The sequence below is a fragment of the Macrotis lagotis genome, chromosome 4 (genome assembly GCF_037893015.1).
Source record: "Macrotis lagotis isolate mMagLag1 chromosome 4, bilby.v1.9.chrom.fasta, whole genome shotgun sequence".
In the NCBI taxonomy this organism is placed as follows: Eukaryota; Metazoa; Chordata; class Mammalia; order Peramelemorphia; family Peramelidae; genus Macrotis; species Macrotis lagotis.
The window spans coordinates 144,928,604-144,949,255 of NC_133661.1; the positions used below are offsets into that span (position 1 = coordinate 144,928,604).

Consider the following 20,652-nt stretch of genomic DNA (forward strand, 5'->3'; position numbering starts at 1 on the left):
GTTAGAGTTGGAGCTAGGATTCCAATCCAGATCTTCCTGGACTTAAGTTTAGTCTTCTTTCCATTATGTGTTGAAAAGACTGTGTATATCATTTGGTGTTTTTTTTTGTTTTTGTTTTTTTTTGCAAGGCAATGGGGTTAAGTGGCTTGCCCAAGATAATTATTAAGTGTCTGAGACTGGATTTGAACCCAGGTACTCCTGACTCCAGGGCTGGTGCTTTATCCACTGTGCCACCTAGCCAACCTGTGTATATCATTTGTAAAGACAAAGTTGTAGTATATCACATTGTATAGGATGGATCTCATTTCTTTAGTGTTGATACTACCTATTCTACTAATTCAGATCTTATTCTATTTGAATCTTGCCCGTGTCTTTCCATAGATTATTCATGGATATTTGCCTAATGCCTTTCATATATATATATATATATATATATATATATATATATATATATATGTATATATACTCATGTTCTTATAATGCTACCTGTTTGAAATCATGGATCAAAATCTGAGAATAAAAATACAAATGACCAAAAGGCAATGGAAAAATGTGATGTTTACAAGCTAACATGCTAGCATGTTAACAATGATGACTTATAGTCAATCAAGGACTTATATTGGTGAAACCCTGTATATGTATAACTTATATCAAATTATTTGCTGTCAGGGAGTTGGGGAGAGAAAGGAAGGAAAAATTTGGAAATCAAAATTTTACAAAAGTGAATATTGAAAACTATTGTTAAGTATAATTGGAAAAAAATGAGTACTATTAAGTGACAAATTCTCCCTCCCTTTCTCATGAAATCAGGAACTATGGTGTATAAACCAATCAATTATTGAGATAGTAAATTAATCAAACTCCTCTGGGAGTGTGGTTCTGAGTTTCCCAAAGTCTCTATTAAAAGGGAAAATTCCTGGGATAAAATTAAGTAACTATCATCTAAGCAGGTTCAATGTGAATGGTACAATATCACTAAAAAAAAGATATCAGTGGCCTTGAAGCATCAAAACATAAGTTAGCCCTCCAGATGTATGGATGACCACACACATTGTGGCATGTCTGTCCCTTCAAATAGTCTCTTCTTTCATTCTTTCATTGTTCCTGCTAAAGTTGCATTTGTGAGATAGTGAGCTCAAACATTTAGATGAACTCTTTTGTTGCTACTTTTATTTTTTTACTATACCATTTTAATAAATGCCTTTCTTTGAATTAAAAAAACTAAGTACCCTTCACCTATTTTTCCCCCAAAAAATCAGCTTCATCATCTACTTCCATTACCAATATTCCATTTGAAAATTTTGACAAAACTCTGCTAAGCTTTTTCTATGTTTCTTAGTTCATTCCCTAGGACCTACACTCTCTATTTCCCAGTTGTGGATGCTGCTTTCAAAATGTAAAAATGTCAAGGATTTGTGGTATCTTTTTTATGAGAATTCTTTCCATCTAAACAAATTACAGCTCACTTCTAACAGTTGAAAAGCCTTAGTGAGATGCCAGAGACTCACAAGAGTGATCAGGTGATTTGCACATGGTTATACAGCTTAAAAAATTATACGGCCATTATAAAAATAAAAGAGATACATTTGAACTTTGTCTTCCTAAATCTAAGTCTATCACCAACCTGACTCTCTTTAAAAAACTTTAACATTAAGAGGCAGCAAGGCAGCACAGAGGATAGAGCACCTGCTCTGGAGTCCGGAGGACCTGAATTCAAATTTGACTCAGACACTTAATAATTTCCTAGCTGTGTGACCTTGGGCAAGACACTTGTCCCCATTGCCTTGCAAAAACAAACAAAAAAAGCATATCTAACAATATTCAAAGTCACTTTCATACTGTTAATTTATTAGAATAATTTTACCCAGCAGGGATCTATAAAGGAAGAAAATAAATACTATTTTGTTCCAAATCAAAAACACTGGAATCAAAAAATTAAGATATGGATTAGAGGCATAAAAAAGCTATATTACATAAGAAAAAAGAAAAAGGATATAAAATAAAAGATTTGTCATAAGACAAAAAGGGAACAAAACAAAAACACTTTATTTGCTTAATTCAATTGCTTGATTAATTCATATAGTTTTTCCTTTTTATAGGTTGAGGGTTTGGAATAAAATTTTTCATTATTTTATTTATTTTATTGCTTTTATTTACAGTTATTGAATTTATAATTATAATGAATGTTTTGGAGATACTCTCCTAACTCTCACTGGCAATGATAGGTAAGGTGTCCAGAGGGCAACTGCTAAATATAATCTCGGTGTTCGAAGGGGAGCAGTGAGTCATGAATGTACATGAAGGTGAATCTTTCCAGGATTACTCATTGATAACAACTCATCAGACTTTATTAGCTGTATATAGTGGCACAGATGATACAATCTCTCCCCCAAATACCTATGATTATTTTTTACTTTTTCCTTAACAATATATAAAGAGTATGGGGGGGGATGAGCTCAAGTTTGGAGAGCTCATGGGGTTAACAGTATTTTTCTGTTGGATTCTTTAAAAAGCCTTGAATCTGCTTTTTTTTCATCATGTACAAATTATCTTTGGTGACCGCTGCAGGCAGTGCAGTCACTGATGGTATTCTGGGGAAGCTGCTAGGATGCTAGTGAAAAGTCTTTATCCTCTTATTATTTGAAATCCATAAGGTTCTCTTCTAGTCAAGGGAGACAAAGACCAAGTGACCTCCTTTCTAGGGCTTGGCTGGAAGTTTCCTACCCTAAACTAGATTCTAAAAAAACCAAAACAAAAATAAACCTCAATTCTTAACTGGTTTACTATTTTAAAGACCTCAGGATCTGACTGAGTTTCCCCAATTAATCTAAACACACTTCCTGTGCAAAATCTTTTCAGTTCATCCAGTGGTTTTCAGACATCTAAATTTGGTCAAGGACTTTTTCCTCATTTAGTCTAAAATCTATGACTGATTAATTCAGTAAGAAGTAATCTTATCTGGTTAAAATATCAGGGCATAGCATCTTGACACTTACTTAAGTGGGATGAGAAAACCTGATTTATTCAATTGTCCCCCCCTTATACAATAAATTTTGGGGGGCTTTTATTTTAAAATTTTTTATGGTTGTGTTTTTATTGCTTTTTTATTTTTATTTTTTCCCTTTCTAAACATTTAATATACTTTTTAAAAGTATATTCATAAATGTTTTCTCAATTAGAATATAAATATTACAAATGAAGTAGTTTTCACTTGTTTTGTATACCTCTAGAGATTCAATAATTAGTATTCTGTTCAATAAAAATCATTAATATGAACCTTGTACAGTCAAATTCAGTCATCAAATTATTTATCTGTTCAGACTTCCACATATGTTTCAATTCTCTTGTTCTATTATTCTAACAACCAAAACCAGCTTGGTCCAAAGTAGTCCGCTCTGAAAATGAATTTGTCCTAAACAATTTAGACAGCTTTAGTTTAAAAGAAAAACTTGTCCCCAAATAGCCTGCAGAACAACTTGACTGATAAACAGAACAGTCCTAAACATTTAATAATCTACATCTACATCAACAGTCTTAAACATTTAGCAATCTACATCTACATTAAGGTGTCAGTGCCCTGCTCTGATTTGGGGGCTAGTCTCTCCATATAGAGAGCACACATTTTTTTTCCAAGTACACAATCTTCTGGTATAATTGGCACACATTATTCAGAAAGTATTTATTTTGTTTTAAAGATATGGATAATTTTATTTCCAAAAACAAGATTTTTGCAACTGTATTAAAGATCTGAATAATCAATGTTTCACCCAGATTAGGGAAAAGTAAAAATAAATAATATTATTGTGATTTTATCCATTTAATTTTCTGTCAGTATGATGTCTGAACTTTTAAGTCAAGATAAAAACTCATGATTTGAACAAAGATCACATACAACTTAATAATTCATAGGAAATATTCTCATTATAAATTTTTCATAACTTTAGATCAAGCTTGTTCAAGTTCTACAAGGACTCCACCACAGTCTTTAGGATGAAGAAAAATGACCGGTTTGCCATGTGCACCTATTTTAGCCTTGTCACTCAGAATACGGATCTTCTTTTCCTTTAAATCTGTCACAGCTGCTTCTATATCATCCACCTTGTGAAAAGAAAAAAAAAACATGTTCAAGCGCATATGTTCATGGAAATCACTAAATCTTGACACTGAAATGATCCTAAAGAAATCATCTAAACCAGGCTGTCCAACATGACTTTTAAAAGTTTTTATTCAAACATAGAAAATGTGAAAAATAGACAATATATTCTGAATTTTCATTTTAGAGAAAACTCTGCAGTAGCCTGGCTTCATTTACTCAAACATTTAGAAAACTCACAAGCAGCAGCATTTTGGATAGCCCTGATCTAAACCAATGATGTCAAACTCAAATAGAAACATAGGCCACTAATACATACAAAAGAATCCTTTGAGCCATCTAGTTTAAAAACTCTATGTTTTGATGGTATTTTTATTTTTTTTAATATTTCCCACTTACATTTTAATCTTTTTTTTTAATATTTCCCAATTACGTTTTAATCTGGCTACATCTCATTGGAGGCTGCATGTAGCCTTTGGACTGTATGTTTTAAACTGTATCCTATGTCTTCAGTCAAGACTACACTTAAATCATCTAAAACTTCCAGGGAAGGAGATAGCTTATTTTACTTTGTAAAAAACTACAATATTTAAGAATTCTCATGGGTAAATTGTATGGATTGAAATTAGGTGGTCACTAAAGTCCCTCACACCTCTCAGATTTCCTTCTATCAACAAGTATCTCATTTATCTTTCAGACTCAAAAAAATGTGGGTACCATCTTGACTGTAAAACCTTCATATGTGAATAGAAAGTCTTTAGATGCTTTCAGTGAGTTTCAATCATCAGAACTGGATAAATTAACACCCATGGCTATTGAAAGAACTTGTAGATGTGAATGCTGAGCCACTATCAGTGATCTCTGAAAAATCAGGAGAACAGGATGGGTCCCAAAGAATTGAAAAGTACAAATGTTCCCATACTTTGCAAAGGGAAGTGGATGGAGTATTCAAACTATAAACCTATGACATTTATTTAGTCCCTAGCAACATACTTGAACATATTAAAGTGATGAACTGTGACTATTTAGAAGAGAAAGAGTGCTTCAGAAGAGATAGATTGCCTGTGTTTTCATTTATGGATAGAATGTCAGTATCAATATGGTTCAGTTCCTACAGTAGAATTACTAATTGCTTTTAACAATGATCCCACATTTAGAATACCAAGGTTTACATTAATTAAATTAAGACACATAAACTTTTTGAAAAAGGAATGATTCTTAGAACTGTGCTTTTTTTCTTTTGCTCTGCCACATTCACTATAGAAGCAAAAGAGGATAGAGGACTATTTTGTATTTTATTTCATGGGCTGTCATGGCTTGAGAATTCATCACTTACTGGTGAGAAGCATCTTTGGAATATAATCTTATGCTGTATTAATAGACAGACAGGGGTCCAAAATGAGGAAATGATAATCTGGGCAGTTAGGTGGCACTGCGGATAGATTTCTGGGTCTGGAGTCAGGAAGATGGTGAGTTCAAATCTAGTTACAGATGGCAGGATGGGAAAAGAAATAAAACTTGAGAAAAACTATTGGAAAAGCTGAAAAACAGTAACAGAATTTAGATTTAGACCAATACCTCATACCATAAACCAAGAAAACTTTTAAAATAAAATGGGACCTAGTTATAAAAGGTCACATCATAAACACATATGAGGTACAAGGAAGAAATTATTCCTTTGGGCTATGAATAGAATGATTAAATAAGCAATAGAGAGGCTCACTAAAGTTAAAATGTCCATTTTTGGCTCTATTAATTTTAAATGGCTTTGCATAAGGAAATCTAATGCAGTTAAAATCAGGAGAGAAGCAAGAGAAATGAAAATTAAAGCAACACTGAAGTTCTATCTCATTATCATCAGACGACAAAGATGACAAAAAGGAAAATGACAAATGTTTTAAAGGAACTGTGGAAAACAAGCCCACCCAATATACTGTTGGTAGAGTCACTGGCCTAATCATTCTGGAAAGGAATTTGGAACTGTATCCCCAAAGTTGCTAAAATATGAATACCCTTTGACTTAGCTATACTACTACAACACCACTACTAGGCTCAATAATCCAAAAAGATAAAGAAAGAAAAAAAAAACAGTTGCATCAACTCTTTTCATAGTAGCCAAACACTGGAAATGGCAAAATGGAAAGTTTCAGAAGAAACTGAAAAGCCCTCTATGAAATGATGCAGAGTGAAATGAGCAGAACTAGAAGAACAATTTTTATGACAACCACATAGTAGGAGAAAAAACATACAAAAATTTGAGACTTTAGTAAGCATATCAATGCAACTGTAAATCACAAGTCCAGAATATTAAAGATAAAACACATAATTCCTGCCAGAGAAGTGCTGAACTTAAAAATGGGGAGATGGACATATATTTTCAGGTGTGACCAATGACAGAATTTGTTTTGCTGTTCTTTGCAGGGTTATAAAAGTATTCCTTCCCCTTCCTTCTTTCCTTCCTTGCTTTTTTTTTTTGAAAAAGTGTCATTTCGAAGGGACTTCTGGCCAAGCTGGTGGAGAGAAGCCAGGTCTCTGAACTAACATGAATCAAACCTCTTAACACAATTTAGATCTACAATACCAAGAAAAAGGCCCTAGGAGAAGAACATCAACCACCAAGGTCTGTCTCAGGGGAGAGTGGGTGAGCCAGGGGCAGAGAGCAGACAGCCATCCCTGGGGTGGTGGGGTGAGGCCAGGGACTAACCTGAGAACAGTCCCAGAAGCTTTAACTGTGTGAGCAGTGGGTGGGAGAGTTCCAGAGTATGACTAGACATCAATCCAGTCAGCTCAGCTGGTCTGGAAGACTAGGGCCGTAAGCCCTATATTTTCAGTGGAGCCCCCCATATTTCCAGTTGAGCCCCCCCATCCCTGTGGGAGAAAGTGACTCTTCCAAGAATAAACACAGTAACAACCCCCCCCCCACTTCCCCAGGCTCAAGTGTGGGCAGCAAATCTCTATCAGTACTGAGTGAAGAATAAGGAGATTAACTATATAGTCTGGGGGCGCAGCCCACAAAGTTTCAGGATAATCCAGATCCTGCTGCTCTGCTCCCCCACAACAGGCCACAAATCAAGGTCATGACTCCTCCAGAGAAAGCCTCTAGCACCCCCTACTGGCTGGCCTAAGTGGAGTTACTAAGCCCAGTGAGCTAACCTGTTAGGGACTTCAACTCCAAAGGTCTGTGAACCAGTCCCTCCCCAAAACAAGATCCTAGTAAAATGAAGAAAAGTCATCGGGAGGAGGGGTCCATTGAAAACTACACTGAAGATAAGGATCATAACTCAAAGAGAGGACTAGAACTTCAGAGGATAAAGGAATTGATCTCCAGCCCAGAAAGATATCTTAAAAGAGATTAGGATGGAGTTTAAAAATCAACTGGAAAAATTGGGAAAAGAAATGCAAGAGAAAATTAACATCCTGCAACAAGAAAACAAATCCTTGGAAAATATAATTGGGTAAATGGAAAACTCCTTCAAAAACAGAATTGACCAACTGGAAAAGGAATTGCAAAAGATAAATGAAGAAAATTCTTCTCTAAAATAAAGACTGGAATCTAAGGAAACTAATGATTTCACAAGACAACAAGAATCTGTTAATAAAACAAAAAATTGAAAAAAATAGAAGAAAATGTAAAACAGTAAAATGACAGACCTTGAGAATAGATTCAGAAGAAGAATCATTGGGCTTCCAGAAAACACTGAGGATAAAAAAAGCCTAGATTCAATATTTCAGGATTTAGTGATGGAAAATTGCCTTGATATCATGGAATCAAAGGGCAAAATAGTTATTGAAAGAATACATTGATCCCCTCCTGAAAGGGATCCCAAAATGAAAACACCAAGGAATATTGTGGCCAAATTCCAGAACTCTCAGATAAAAGAGAAAATCCTTCAAGTAGCCAGAAAAAAACAATTTAAATACCAAGGAGCCATAGTAAAGATTACACAGGACCTGGCTACATCAACATTGAGGGATTGAAGGGCCTGGAATGCAATATTCCAAAGAGCAAGGAAGCTTGGAATGCAGCCAAGAATTCACTATCTGGCAAAACTTCTCTTCTAGGGGAAAAGATGGCCTTTTAATGATTAGGAGACTTCTAACTTTTCCTGGTGAAAAAGATCAATGCTAATTAGAAACTTTGGACTTCAAACAGGAGACTCAAGATTACTATCCAATAAGATGAAAGTGGCTATAACCCCACCTGGGGAAAAGATTCTCATAATTGTTGAGAATTATAACTTTATTTAGAGAGAATATACTTAGTCAGAAGTAATGGACAATCATGACTTCTCCATGACTGATAAAATGATTTAAAAATAATACCTCCTTATGGGGATGGAGGAGATTGAATGGAGTAAATCATATTTCATGAAGAAGTACAAAGGATCTATTACAATAGAGGGGAAGAAGGGAGAAGGTGAGAATGGCCTGAATCTTACCCTCATCGGGTTTGTCTCAAAGAAGGATTAACATACACATACTAAATTAAGTTTAGAAACTTATCTTACCTTTTAAGTATTAAGAGGGGAAAGGGGGAAGGGGGAGGAAAAGAGGAACTAACAAAAGGGAAATAGAAATGGGCAAAGGGAAAGGGGAAAGAAAGGGAATGGGTTTGGATATAAGTGGTCAAACACAATGAAGGAGGTGGTATTCATAAGCAAAATACTGGGGAATATGGATAAGGTGAAAAAAAGGAAAAATACAAGCAGAGGGAAGATAGCATAGAGGGCAATAAAAAGTTAGTAATTATAATTCTGAAGTGAATAGGATGAACTCTCCCATAAAGTGTAAGCAAATAGCAGAGTGCATTAAAAACCAGAATCCTACAATATGCTGCTTATAAGAACTCATTTGAAGTAGAGAGAATCATATAAAGGTAAAAGGTTGGAGCAGAATATATTTTGCTTCATCTGAAGTGAAAAAGGTAGAGGGTAGCAATCCTTATCTCAGACAAAGCAGCTGCAAAAATAGATCTTATTAAAAAGATAAGGAAGGAAACTGTATCCTCCTAAATGGTACCAGAGACAATGAAGCAATTTCAATATTAAATATGTATGCACGAAGTGGTATAGCATCCAGATTCTAAGAGGAGAAGTTGAATGAGTTACAGGAAGACATAGACAGCAAAACTCTATTGGTGGGAGACCTCAACCTCCCTCTCTCAGATTTAGATAAATTTAACCATAAAATAAACAAGAAGGAAGTTAAGGAGGTTAGAAAACCTAGACATGATAGACATTTGGAGAAAATTGAATGGGGATAGAAAAGAATAGTTTTCTTTTTCCTGCAGTACATGGCACTTAAACAAAAACTGGGACTTCCAGCCAAGATGGTGGAGAGAAGACAGGCACAGTTCTAAAGTCTCCTGCTCTTTCCCCATCTATCATATGAAATAAACCTCTTAACAGAAATCCGACCCACAAAACCCAGAAAGAAAAGCCAGGAGAAAGAACATCTACCTCAGGATTTGTCTCCTGCAGCAGCATTGGACAAATTTGGGAGGGGGAATCTGGGCTCAGAGGGTGCATCAGCCCCAGATGAGCCAGATTAGCAGCTGAATTGAAGCCGGGAGTCTGAGGGCCTGAGAGTCGGACCTGCTGGATCAGCAGTGGGGCTACATGGCAGGGGCTTGAGTCAATTAGGGAGCAGAGGCACTGGTGTTGGTGCTGTCCCTCTGGAGCTTGCCGACAGGGCTGGGGAGAGAGTTCTGGTGCAGGAGAGCTGCTGACACCATCCCTGAGGAACTCTGAGTTCACACCTCCATTACAGCTGAGGCCTCTTCCCGGAACAAACAATTGCAGGCTACTTCTGCCTTAGGCACAGATGTGTGAGCAGAAGAACCAGCCCAGCTGAGGAATGACCTCAGGCCAGGGTAAAGAGCACCAGTGATTGAAGGCAAAAGAATTCAGTAGCTCCAACTCCACTCTTCAAGCAAAGGGAGAAGGCCTCAATCAAGGTCACAGACCCTCCAGAGAAAGCAACAAGCACCTCCTACTGGACAGCCAGAGAAATTGCATTCAGTGAGTAAAGCCTTTAGCGATCCCAAGCCCCTGTGAAACAGCCCCTCCCCAACTCAAGGTCTTAGCATAATGAAGAAGGGTCAGTGGAAAGGTGTATCCATAGAAAAATTCTTGGAAGGGAAAGACCCTAACTCAGAAAAACCTAGAACCTCTGAGGAGAATACAATCTGGTCTTCAGCACAGAAAGACTTCCTTGAAGAAATAAGGAAGGAGCTTAAAAATCAACTGGAAAATTTGGGAGAGACAATTAATACCTTGCAACAAGTAAGCAAATCCTTAGAAAATACAATTGGACAAATACAAAAGGAGACTAAATCTCTCAGATCCTCAATTGGGCACATACAAAATGAGAATAAATCTCTCAGATCATCGAATGGACAAATACAAAATGAGAATAAATCTCTCACATCATCAATTGGACAAATACAGCAGAGTGATACATATAGAGTAAAGGTAAAATTTTGGAGCAAAATATATTTTGCTTCAGCTGAAGTAAAAAAAGCAGGGGTAGCAATCCTTATCTCAGTCAAAGCAGCAGCAAAAATAGATAGCATTAAAAGAGATAAGGAAGGAAACTTAATCCTCCTAAAAGGTACCACAGACAATAAAGTTATTTCAATACTGAATAGATATGCACCCAGTTGGATAGCATCCAAATTCTTCGAGGAGAAGCTGAAAGAACTACAGGAAGACATAGACAGCAAAACTCTACTAGTGGGAGACCTCAACCTCCCCCTATCAGATCTAGATAAATCGAATCATAAAATAAACAAGAAAGAAGTTAAGGAGGTAAATAGATTGTTAGAAAAATTAGATATGGTAGACTTATGGAGGAAATTGAATGGGGATACAAAGGAATATAGCTTTTTCTCTGTTGTACATGGAACTTATACAAAAATTGACCATGTACTAGGACATAAAAACCTAATGATCAACTGCAGAAAGGCAGAAATAGTGAATACATCTTTCTCAGATCACAATGCAATAAAAGTCATATGCAATATTGGGCCAAGGAGATATAGACCCAGAACAAATTGGAAATTGAATAAGCTCATTTTAAAAAATGAGTGGATCAAAAAACAAATTATAGAAAGAATTAACCATTTTATCCTAGATAATTATAATAATGAAACAACATACCAAAACCTATGGGATTCATTCAAAGCAACTCTCGGGGATATATTATAGCTTTAAATGCTTACATGAATAAATTGGAGAAAGAGGAAATCAATGAACTAAACTTGCAACTAAAAAAAATTAGAGAAAGAACAAATCAAAAAGCCCCAATTAAATACCAAATTAGAAATTCTAAAAATTACAGGAGAAATTAATAAAACCGAAAGCAAAAAAACCCTATTGAATTAATAAATAAAATGAAAAGTTGGTATTATGGGAAAAAACCCAATAAAATTGATAAACCTCTGGCCAATTTGATTAGAAAAAGAAAGAAGAAAACCAAATTGCTGGTATCATAAATGAAAAAGGTGAAGTCACCACCAAGTAGGAGGAAATTAAAGTAATAATTTGAAATTATTTTGCCCAACTCTATGCCAATAAATTTGATAATCTAAGTTAAATGGATGAATATTTACAAAAATATAAGTTGCCCAGGTTAAATGAAGAAGAGATTAAATACCTAAACAACCCTATCTCAGAAAAAGAAATTCAACAAGCCATCATTGAACTCTCTAAGAAAAAATCTCCAGGGCCTGATGGATTCACAAGTGAATTCTACCAAAGATTTAAGGAAGAATTGGTTCCAATTCTATATAAACTCTTTGGGAAAAATAGGGAAAGATGGAACTCTGCCTAACTCTTTCTATGAAACCAATATGGTACTGTTACCTAAACCAGGAAGAGTTAAAACAGAGAAAGAAAATTACAGACCTATCTCCCTGATGAATATAGATGCAAAAATCTTAAATAAAATCTTAGCAAAATGATTACAACAAGTTATCACTAGGATAATACATTATGATCAAGTAGGATTTATTCCAGGAATGCAGGGTTGGTTCAATATTAGGTAGTATACTAAATTATATCAACAATAAACCTATCAGAAATTATATGGTCATATCAATAGATGCTGAAATACAGCATCCATTCCTACTAAAAACACTAGAGAGTGTAGGAATAAATGTACTGTTCCTTAGAATAATTAGCTGTATCTATCTCAAACCATCAACAAGCATTATATTCAATGGGGAGAGGCTAGAGGAATTCCCAATAAGATCAGGGGTGAAACAAGGGTGTCCATTATCACCAATACTATTCAATATTGTATTAGATATGTTAACTTCAGCAATTAGAGAAGAAAAAGAAATTGAAGGAATTAGAATTTGGAAGGAAGAGACAAAACTCTCACTCTTTGCAGATGACATGATGGTCTACCTAGAGAATTCCAAGAAATCATCCAAAAAACTACTGCAAACAATTAGCAATTTGTGTGTGTGTGTGTGTGTGTGTGTGTGTGTGTGTGTGTGTGTGTGTGTATATAGCAAGAAGAGCTACAAAGAGAAATCCCATTCAAAGTAACCTAAGACAATATAAAATACTTGGGAGTCTATTTGCCAAGAGAGACTCAGAATCTTTTTGAGAACAATTATCAAACACTTCTCACACAAATTAAATCAGATTTAAATAACTGGGCAAATATCATGGATAGGTAGAACTAATATAATAAATATAATATATACAATATATTATAATATAATAAATATAATATAATAAAAATGACAATTCTACCAAAACTAAACTATCTGTTTAGTGCCCTACCAATCAAAATTCCAAAGAATTACTTTAATGAGTTAGAAAAAAAATAAGTAAATTCATATGGAGAAATAAAAAGTCAAGAATTTCTAGGAGCTTAATGAAAAAAAGTGCAAAAGAAGGTGGCTTAGCCCTACCTTATCTAAAATTATATTATAAAGCCCAGTCATCAAAACTGTTTGCTATTGGCTAAGAAATAGAGTGATGGACCAGTGGTGTACACCAGACTAGGTGTAAAAGCAGGGGACGATTATAGTAATCTGCTGTTTGATAAACCCAAAGAGGCCAGCTATTGGGATAAAAACTCCCCCTTTGATAAAAACTGCTGGGATAATTGGAAGTTAGTATGGAAGAAACTTAGATTAGACCAACACCTAACACCCTTTACCAAGATAAGATCCAAATGGTTACAGGACTTAGACATAAAAAACAATACTATAAGCAAATTAGAAGATCAAGGACTAGTTTACCTGTCAGATCTATGGAAAGGGGAGCAGTTTATGACTAAAGAAGAATTGGAGAACATCATCAAAAACCAATTACATGATTTTGATTACATTAAATTAAAAAACTTTTGCATAGATAAAACCACTGTAACCAAGATCAAAAGAAATGTAGTAAATTGGGAAACAATCTTTACAACTAATGATTCTGACAAAGGACTCATTTCTAAAATATACAGAGAACTAAGTCATATTTTTAAAACAAAAAGCCATTCCCCAATTGACAAACGGTCAAAGGATATGCAAAGGCAATTTACAGATGAGATCAAAGCAATCCATAGCCATATGAAAAATTGCTCCAAATCATTAATTATTAGAGAAATGAAAATTAAAGCTTCTCTGAGGTACCACCTCACACCTCTCAGTTGGCCAATATAACCAGAAAGGATAATGATCAATGTTGGAAGGGTTGTGGGAAATCAGGGACACTATTACACTGTTGGTGGAGTTGTGAACTCATCCAACCTTTCTGGAGAGCTATTTGGAACTATGCCCAAAAGGCAACAAAAATGTGCATACCCTTTGACCCAGCAATACCAGTACTGGGTCTATATCCTGAAGAGATGATGAAAAAGGGTAAAAACATCACTTGTACAAAAATATTTATAGCAGCCCTGTTTGTGGCGGCAAAGAATTGGGAATTAAGTAAATGTCATTGGGGAATGGCTTAGCAAACTGTGGTATATGTATGTCATGGAACACTATTGTTCTATTAGAAACCAGGAGGGATGGGATTTCAAGGAAGCCTGGAGGGATTTGTATGAGCTGATGCTGAGTGAGATGAGCAGAACCAGAAAAACCATCGTACACCCTAACAGCAACATGGGGTGATGATCAACCTTGATGGACTCCCTCATTCCATCAGTGCAATAATCGGGAACAATTTTGGGCTGTCTGCAAAGGAGAATGCCATCTGTATCCAGATAAGGAGATGTGGAGTTTGAACAAAGTTCAAGGACTATTCCTTTTAATTTAGGAAAAAAACAGATATCTTATTGTCTGATCTTGTTACCTCTTAGACTTCTTGTCTCTTCTTCAAGGATACTATTTCTCTCTCATCACACTGAATTTGGATCAAGGTACAAATATGGAAACCAAGTAAAGCCTGACAGATTACTTTCCATGGGGGTGGGGGGTGGGGAGGGAAGTAAAATTGGGGGGAAATTGTAAAACTCAAATAATATCTTTAATAAAAATAAATTTAAAAAATAAAGAAAAACTGACCACATACTAGGGCATAAAAACCTTCTAATCAAATGCATAAAGTCAAATAGTGAATACTTCTTTCTAAGATTATAATGTAATAAAAATCATATGCAATAATAGACTATGGAGAGTTAGACCTAAAACTAATTGGGAACTAAATAACCTCATTTTAAAAGAATGAGTGGAACAACAAATTATAGGAAGAATTAATGTTTTCATCCTAGATAATGACAATAACGAGACAATATACCAAAATTTATGGGATACAGCCAAGGCAGTTATTAGGGTATATATTATCTCTTTAAATGCTTACATGAATAAAATAGAGAAAGGGGAAATCAATGAACTAAGCATGCAACTAAAAAAATTAGAGAAAGAACAAATTAACCCCCCCAATTAAATACCAAATTATAAATTCTAAAAATTAATGAAGAAATTCATAAAATCAAAAGCAAGAAAACTATTGAACTAATAAATAAAACCAAGAGTTGGTTTTATGAAAAAACAATAAAATTGATAAACTCTTGGTTAATTTGATCAAAAAGAAGAAAACAAATTACTAGTATCATAAATGAAAAAGGTGAACTCTACCAATGAGAAGGAAATTAAAGTAATAATTTAGAATCATTTTGCCACTGTATGCCAATAAATATGACAATCTAAGTGAAATTGATGAATATTTACAAAAATATAAGTTTCCCAGGTTAAATGAAGAAGAAACTAAATACCTAAATAACCCTATCTCAGAAAAAGAAATTCAACAAGCCATCATTGAACTTCCTAGGAAAAAATCTCCAGGACCAGATGAATTCACAAGTGAATTGTGTTAAACATTTAAGGAACAATTGGTTCCAATTCTATATAAACTCTTTGGAAAAATAGGTGAAGGAACTCTGCCTAATTCCTTCTATGACACCAAAATTGTGCTGATATCTAAACCAGGAAGAGGTAAAAACAGAAAGAAAATTATTGCTCTAATGAGTATGGATACAAAATCATAAATAAAATCATAGCAAAGCAATTATAGTGATTTATCACTAGGATATCACTATGACCAATAGGATTTATTAGGAAAACTTTTAGTATAATTGACCATATCAACACAAACCTAACAGATCATGATGATCTCAATAGATACTGAAACAGCCTTTGACAAAATGCAGTACCCATTGCTACTAAAACCACAAGAGACTGGAATAAGGTGTATGATAGAATGATAAGCAGTATCTATCTTAGAATAGTACACGAAGAGGTACAAAGGACTTATTGCAATAGAGGGAAAGAAGAGAGGTGGTGAGAATGGTCTGAATCTTACTCTCATCAGATTTGTCTCAAAGAAGGATTAACATATACATACCAAGTTAAGTTCAGAAACTTATCTTACCTTTCAAGTATTAAGATGGGAAAGGGGGAGGGGGAACAGAAGGAAAGTAAATAAAAATGAGCAAAGGGAAAGGGGAGGGGATTGGATATAAGGGGACAACCACACTGAAGGAGGCAGTATTATCTAAAAATCATCAAGAAGCATTATATTCAATGGGGATAAGCTAGAGGCATTCCCAATAAGAACAGGGGTGTAACAAGGATGGCCATTATTACCACTACTATTCAATATTGTGTTACAAATGTTAGCTTCAGCAATCAGGGAAGAAAAAGAAATTGAAGGAATTAGAATTGGGAAGGAAGAAGCAAAACTCTCACTCTTTGCAGATGACGTGATGTTATACCTAAAGAATCTTAAAAAGTCGTCTAAAAAATCTACTAGAAACAATTAGCAACTTTAGCAAAGACACAGGATATTAAAAAAACTCACATTAATCCTCAATATTTCTATATATTACTAGCAAGATACAGTAGTAATAGTCTGAAAGAGAAATATCATTTAAAGTAACTTCAGACAATATTTGGGAGCCTACCTGCCAAGGAAGACTCAGAAACTTTGAAAATAACTATAAAACACTTTTCACACAAATAATATCAGATTTAAATAATAGCTGTGTAAATATCAACTGCTCATGGATAGGCCAAGTTAATATAATAAAAAATGACAATTCTGCTTAAATTAAACTACTTTTTTGGTGCCTTACCAATGTTGCAAAAAATTACTTTAATGAGTTAGAAAAAATTGTAATTAAATTCATATGGAGAAACAAAAAGTCAAAAATATCAAGGTAGTTAAATGAAAAAAGTGCAAAAGAAGGTATCTTAACCTTACCAGATCTAAAATTATATTATAAAGGATCAGTAATCAGAACTGTCTGGTACTGGCTAAGAAATAGAGTGGTAGATCAATGTATTAGATTAGGTGCAAAAGAAACAGCAGGAAATGATTATAGTAATCTGTTGTTTGATAAGCCCAAAAGTACCCAGCTTCTGGGATAAGAACTCTCTCACTGTTACAAACTACTGGGAAAATTGGAAGTTAGTATGGCAGAAACTTGGATTAGACTAACATCTCACACCCTATATCAAGATAAAATCAAAATGGGTGCAGGATTTAAACATAAAAGACAATATTGTTATCACACTAGGAGATCAAGGAACAGTTTACCTGTCAGATCCATGGAAAGGGAAGTAGTTTATGACCAAGGAAGATATAATTTTGATTACATTAAATTAAAAAGCTTTTGCACAAACAAAAGCGCTGTAAACAAGATAAAAAAAATAGTAAATTGGGAAACAATTTTTACAACCAGTATTTCTGATAAAGGACTCATTTCTAAAATATATAGAGAGAGGACTGAGTCAAATTTATTTTAAAAAACCAAGCCATTCCCCAATTGACAAATGGTCAAAGGATATGCAAAGGTAATTTACAGATGAGGAAATTAAAGTTATCTATCGTCATATGAAAAACTGATCCAAATCATTACCGATTAGAGAAATGCAAATTAAAGTATCTCTGAGGTAGCACCTCATACCTCTCAGATTGGCCAATAGGACCAGAAAGGACAATGATCAATGTTGGAAGGGATGTGGGAAATCTGGGACACTAATACATTGTTGGTGGAGCTGTGAACTCATCCAACCTTTCTGGAGAGCAATTTAGAATTATGCCCAAAGCAATAAAAATGAATATACCCTTTGATCCAGCAATACCACTACTGGGTCTGTACCTTAAATAGATCATGAAAAAGGGTAAAAACATCACTTGTATAAAAATATTCATAGCTGCTCTATTTGTGGTAGCAAAGAATTGGAAATCAAGTGAATATCCATCAAGTGGGGAGTGGCTGAACAAAATGTGGTATATGTATGTTATGGAATGTTACTGTTCTATTAGAAATCAGGAGGGATGGGATTTCAGAGAAGCCTGGAAAGACCTGAATGAACTGTTGCTGAGAGAGATGAGCAGAACCAGAAGAACATTGTACACATAACAGCAACATGGGGGTGATGATCAACCTTAATGGACTTGCTCATTCCATCAGTGTAATAATCTGAGACAATTTTAGGGTATCTGCGACAGAGAATGCCATCTGAATCTAGAGAAAGAACTGTGGATTTTAAACAAAGATGAAAAGTTGTCTTATATACTACATAATTTTGCTGTCTAATATTTTTATTTTTCCCTCAAGGATATGATTTTTCTCTCAACACATTCAATTTTGATCAACATATAGCATTGAAATAATGTAAAGATTGTCAGACTGCCTTCTGTGGGGAGGGGGAGATTGAAAAATTCAAAACCTCACAGAAAAATGCTAGGTAGAAACTACTATTGTAAATAATTGGAAAACAAATAAAATACTTATTAAAAAAAAGAAAATTTAAGGGTGATGTTGGAATTCAGATGACAAAGGATTAAGAAGTAGTAAAGATAAAAAATAGCATTTTCTAGAAATTTGAGTGACTATGAGGGATAGTCATTTGACAGGATGGTAGAGTCTAGTGAGAGTGTTTTAAAAAATGGGGAAGACCTCAACATGTTTGTAGACAGGGAAGAAGGAACAAGTAAATAGGACTTAAAGATTAGAAGAGGAGGAAAAGAGAGAAAAAGAAAAAGAGGATGTATGAGGGGCAATCTGCTAGAGAAGACTATTAAGGAGATACAAAGGAGAAAAGAAGCAGCTCACAGAAGATAGTTGCTATTTCATCAGTGAAGTATGAGTAAAGGTCTCAACTATGAGTCTAGTGAAGGGAAAAAAACCTGTGGAAGATTTAAATAAAGAAGAAAAGTTTTGCAACTATTATTTAACAAAAAAGTTTTGGAATTGTAAGGAGGATAGAGAATCAGGGAAGATTAAAAGAACTCACTTGCTAAAAGTGAGTAGCTATTTAAGATAATATAAACTCACATTCAATAAGTGGTTCAATATAATTCACAATGCTAAACAGTGATTTCCACATATGTCTAATTAGAATAAAATCCTAGCTATCTAGTATCCTCAGGAAATAAGTATGGGTAGCTGTTTTGAAGATGGTCATGGTTCTATCCTTTTAATTGTGAAAATTATTTTAATGATTTTAGATGGAAAATTTCAAAAGATGTTCTCCTGTCTTTATAAAAAACTTCATTATGAATATTAATTATTATATTATGCTGTATATAGTTTCAAATGGGTTCCCAAACTGAGGTTTCTGAATTTTTATATATTGTTGTTTGCTTTTAATTTTTTTAAATATATTTTCCTTTTATATCATTCATGAATTTTCAGTCCTTATCAGGGTACCTGTCTATTTATAATCTGTTGCTTTTAATCTGCTGTGGGTTTTTGAAATCTATGTCAATTAGGGTCCCTAGACAGGCTGGATTCACTATTGGAAAGTTGTGTTTAATAAGATTCTCGATGGCTTGTAATTATCACCCAGAAGCCTCCTCTTAGAATAACCGAATCTGACTCATATCCCTCCAGTCCCCTGCAAGTCCACTTCCAAAGCAATAAATATAAAGTAGGCTTAATATAAGAATATAAAGAAAAGAAAAGGAAATGGATTAACATTCAAGCCCTTCTAACAAGAATTACATGATTAAGAAATGAAAGAGGCAAAATGCTCACATTCATAGATTATAAATATTTTATTCAAGAAGATAGAAGGTAAGGTGGCTAGGTGGTACAGTGGATAAAGCACCGGCCCTGGAGTCAGGAGGACCTGAGTTCAAATCCAGCCTCAGACATTTAATAAATACCTAGCTGTGTGGCCTTGGCCAAGCCACTTAAACCAACTGCCTTGCAAAAAAAAAACCCCTAAAAATAAAAGAAGATAGAAGGTAATAGATGATGAAGAGAGCCAGAAAGTTGCCTGAGCTGTTACCAGTTTCCCTCTGAAACAGCTTTAAATGAAACTTCTGTATGGATTCTGGAGCACCACAAAAAGACAGTGAAACATGTTTCCAGCTCCAAATATCTTAGAAAGACTTCAGGAAAGGTCTGTCTCTTGTGTAAAAGGAGAGCATAGCCCAGCACAATCAGGGAAAGGGGAAGCCAGTGGGAGGCTTTTAACCACAGGGCAGATCAGTAAATGAGACCCCTTGGTCCCAGATCAACAGTACAGTGGGTCAGCAGTGAGGGTCCCAGCATAGAAGGCATTTTGCTAGGCCTCCCGCCTCCCCAGAACTCCCAGTGCAATAGGTGGGATTGGATTGGGCTAAGGACAAAAGGAGCAAACCACCAGCACCTGAGGCCCCAGTTCAAAAAGCCAGTGACCAGACACATGGTCCTCAGTACAAGAAGTTTAAGACTGTGCCCCCTGTACCCCAGAAGCATAATTCAATTTTTAAAAATGAGCAAAAAAATCCCAAAAGAACTCTAATCATAAAAGGCTACTAAGGTGATAGGGGAAGTCAAAATGTGAATTCAGAAAACAAAAATTACAAGATGCCTTAAAGGTGATTTCAGATCCAAAAAGTCCTCTTGAAAGAGCTCAAAAAGGATTTTAAAAATCAAATGAGATAGAGGAGAAATTGGAAAAAGAAATGAGAATTATAGAGGAAAATTATGAAAAAAAGAGTAAGTAGCTTAAAAATGAAGCACAAAAATTGCCTGAATAAAACAACTCCTTAAAAAAATAGAATTGGCTACATGGAAAAACTCCATTGAGGAAAACAATACCTTTAAAA

At 34.8% G+C, this 20,652-nt stretch overlaps 1 protein-coding gene across 1 annotated transcript in view; it reads right to left on the reverse strand.

Moving 5' to 3' along the window:
- Window positions 1-484: 484 nt before the first annotated feature.
- MCEE (methylmalonyl-CoA epimerase) overlaps window positions 485-20,652 on the reverse strand; it is a 40,777-nt gene continuing 20,609 nt past the window's right edge. Inside the window, exon 3 of the mRNA XM_074234257.1 lies at window positions 485-4,098. Within this exon, the coding sequence (XP_074090358.1) occupies window positions 3,946-4,098 (153 nt within the window). The 3' untranslated portion in view covers window positions 485-3,945. The remainder of the gene's footprint in view (window positions 4,099-20,652) is intronic.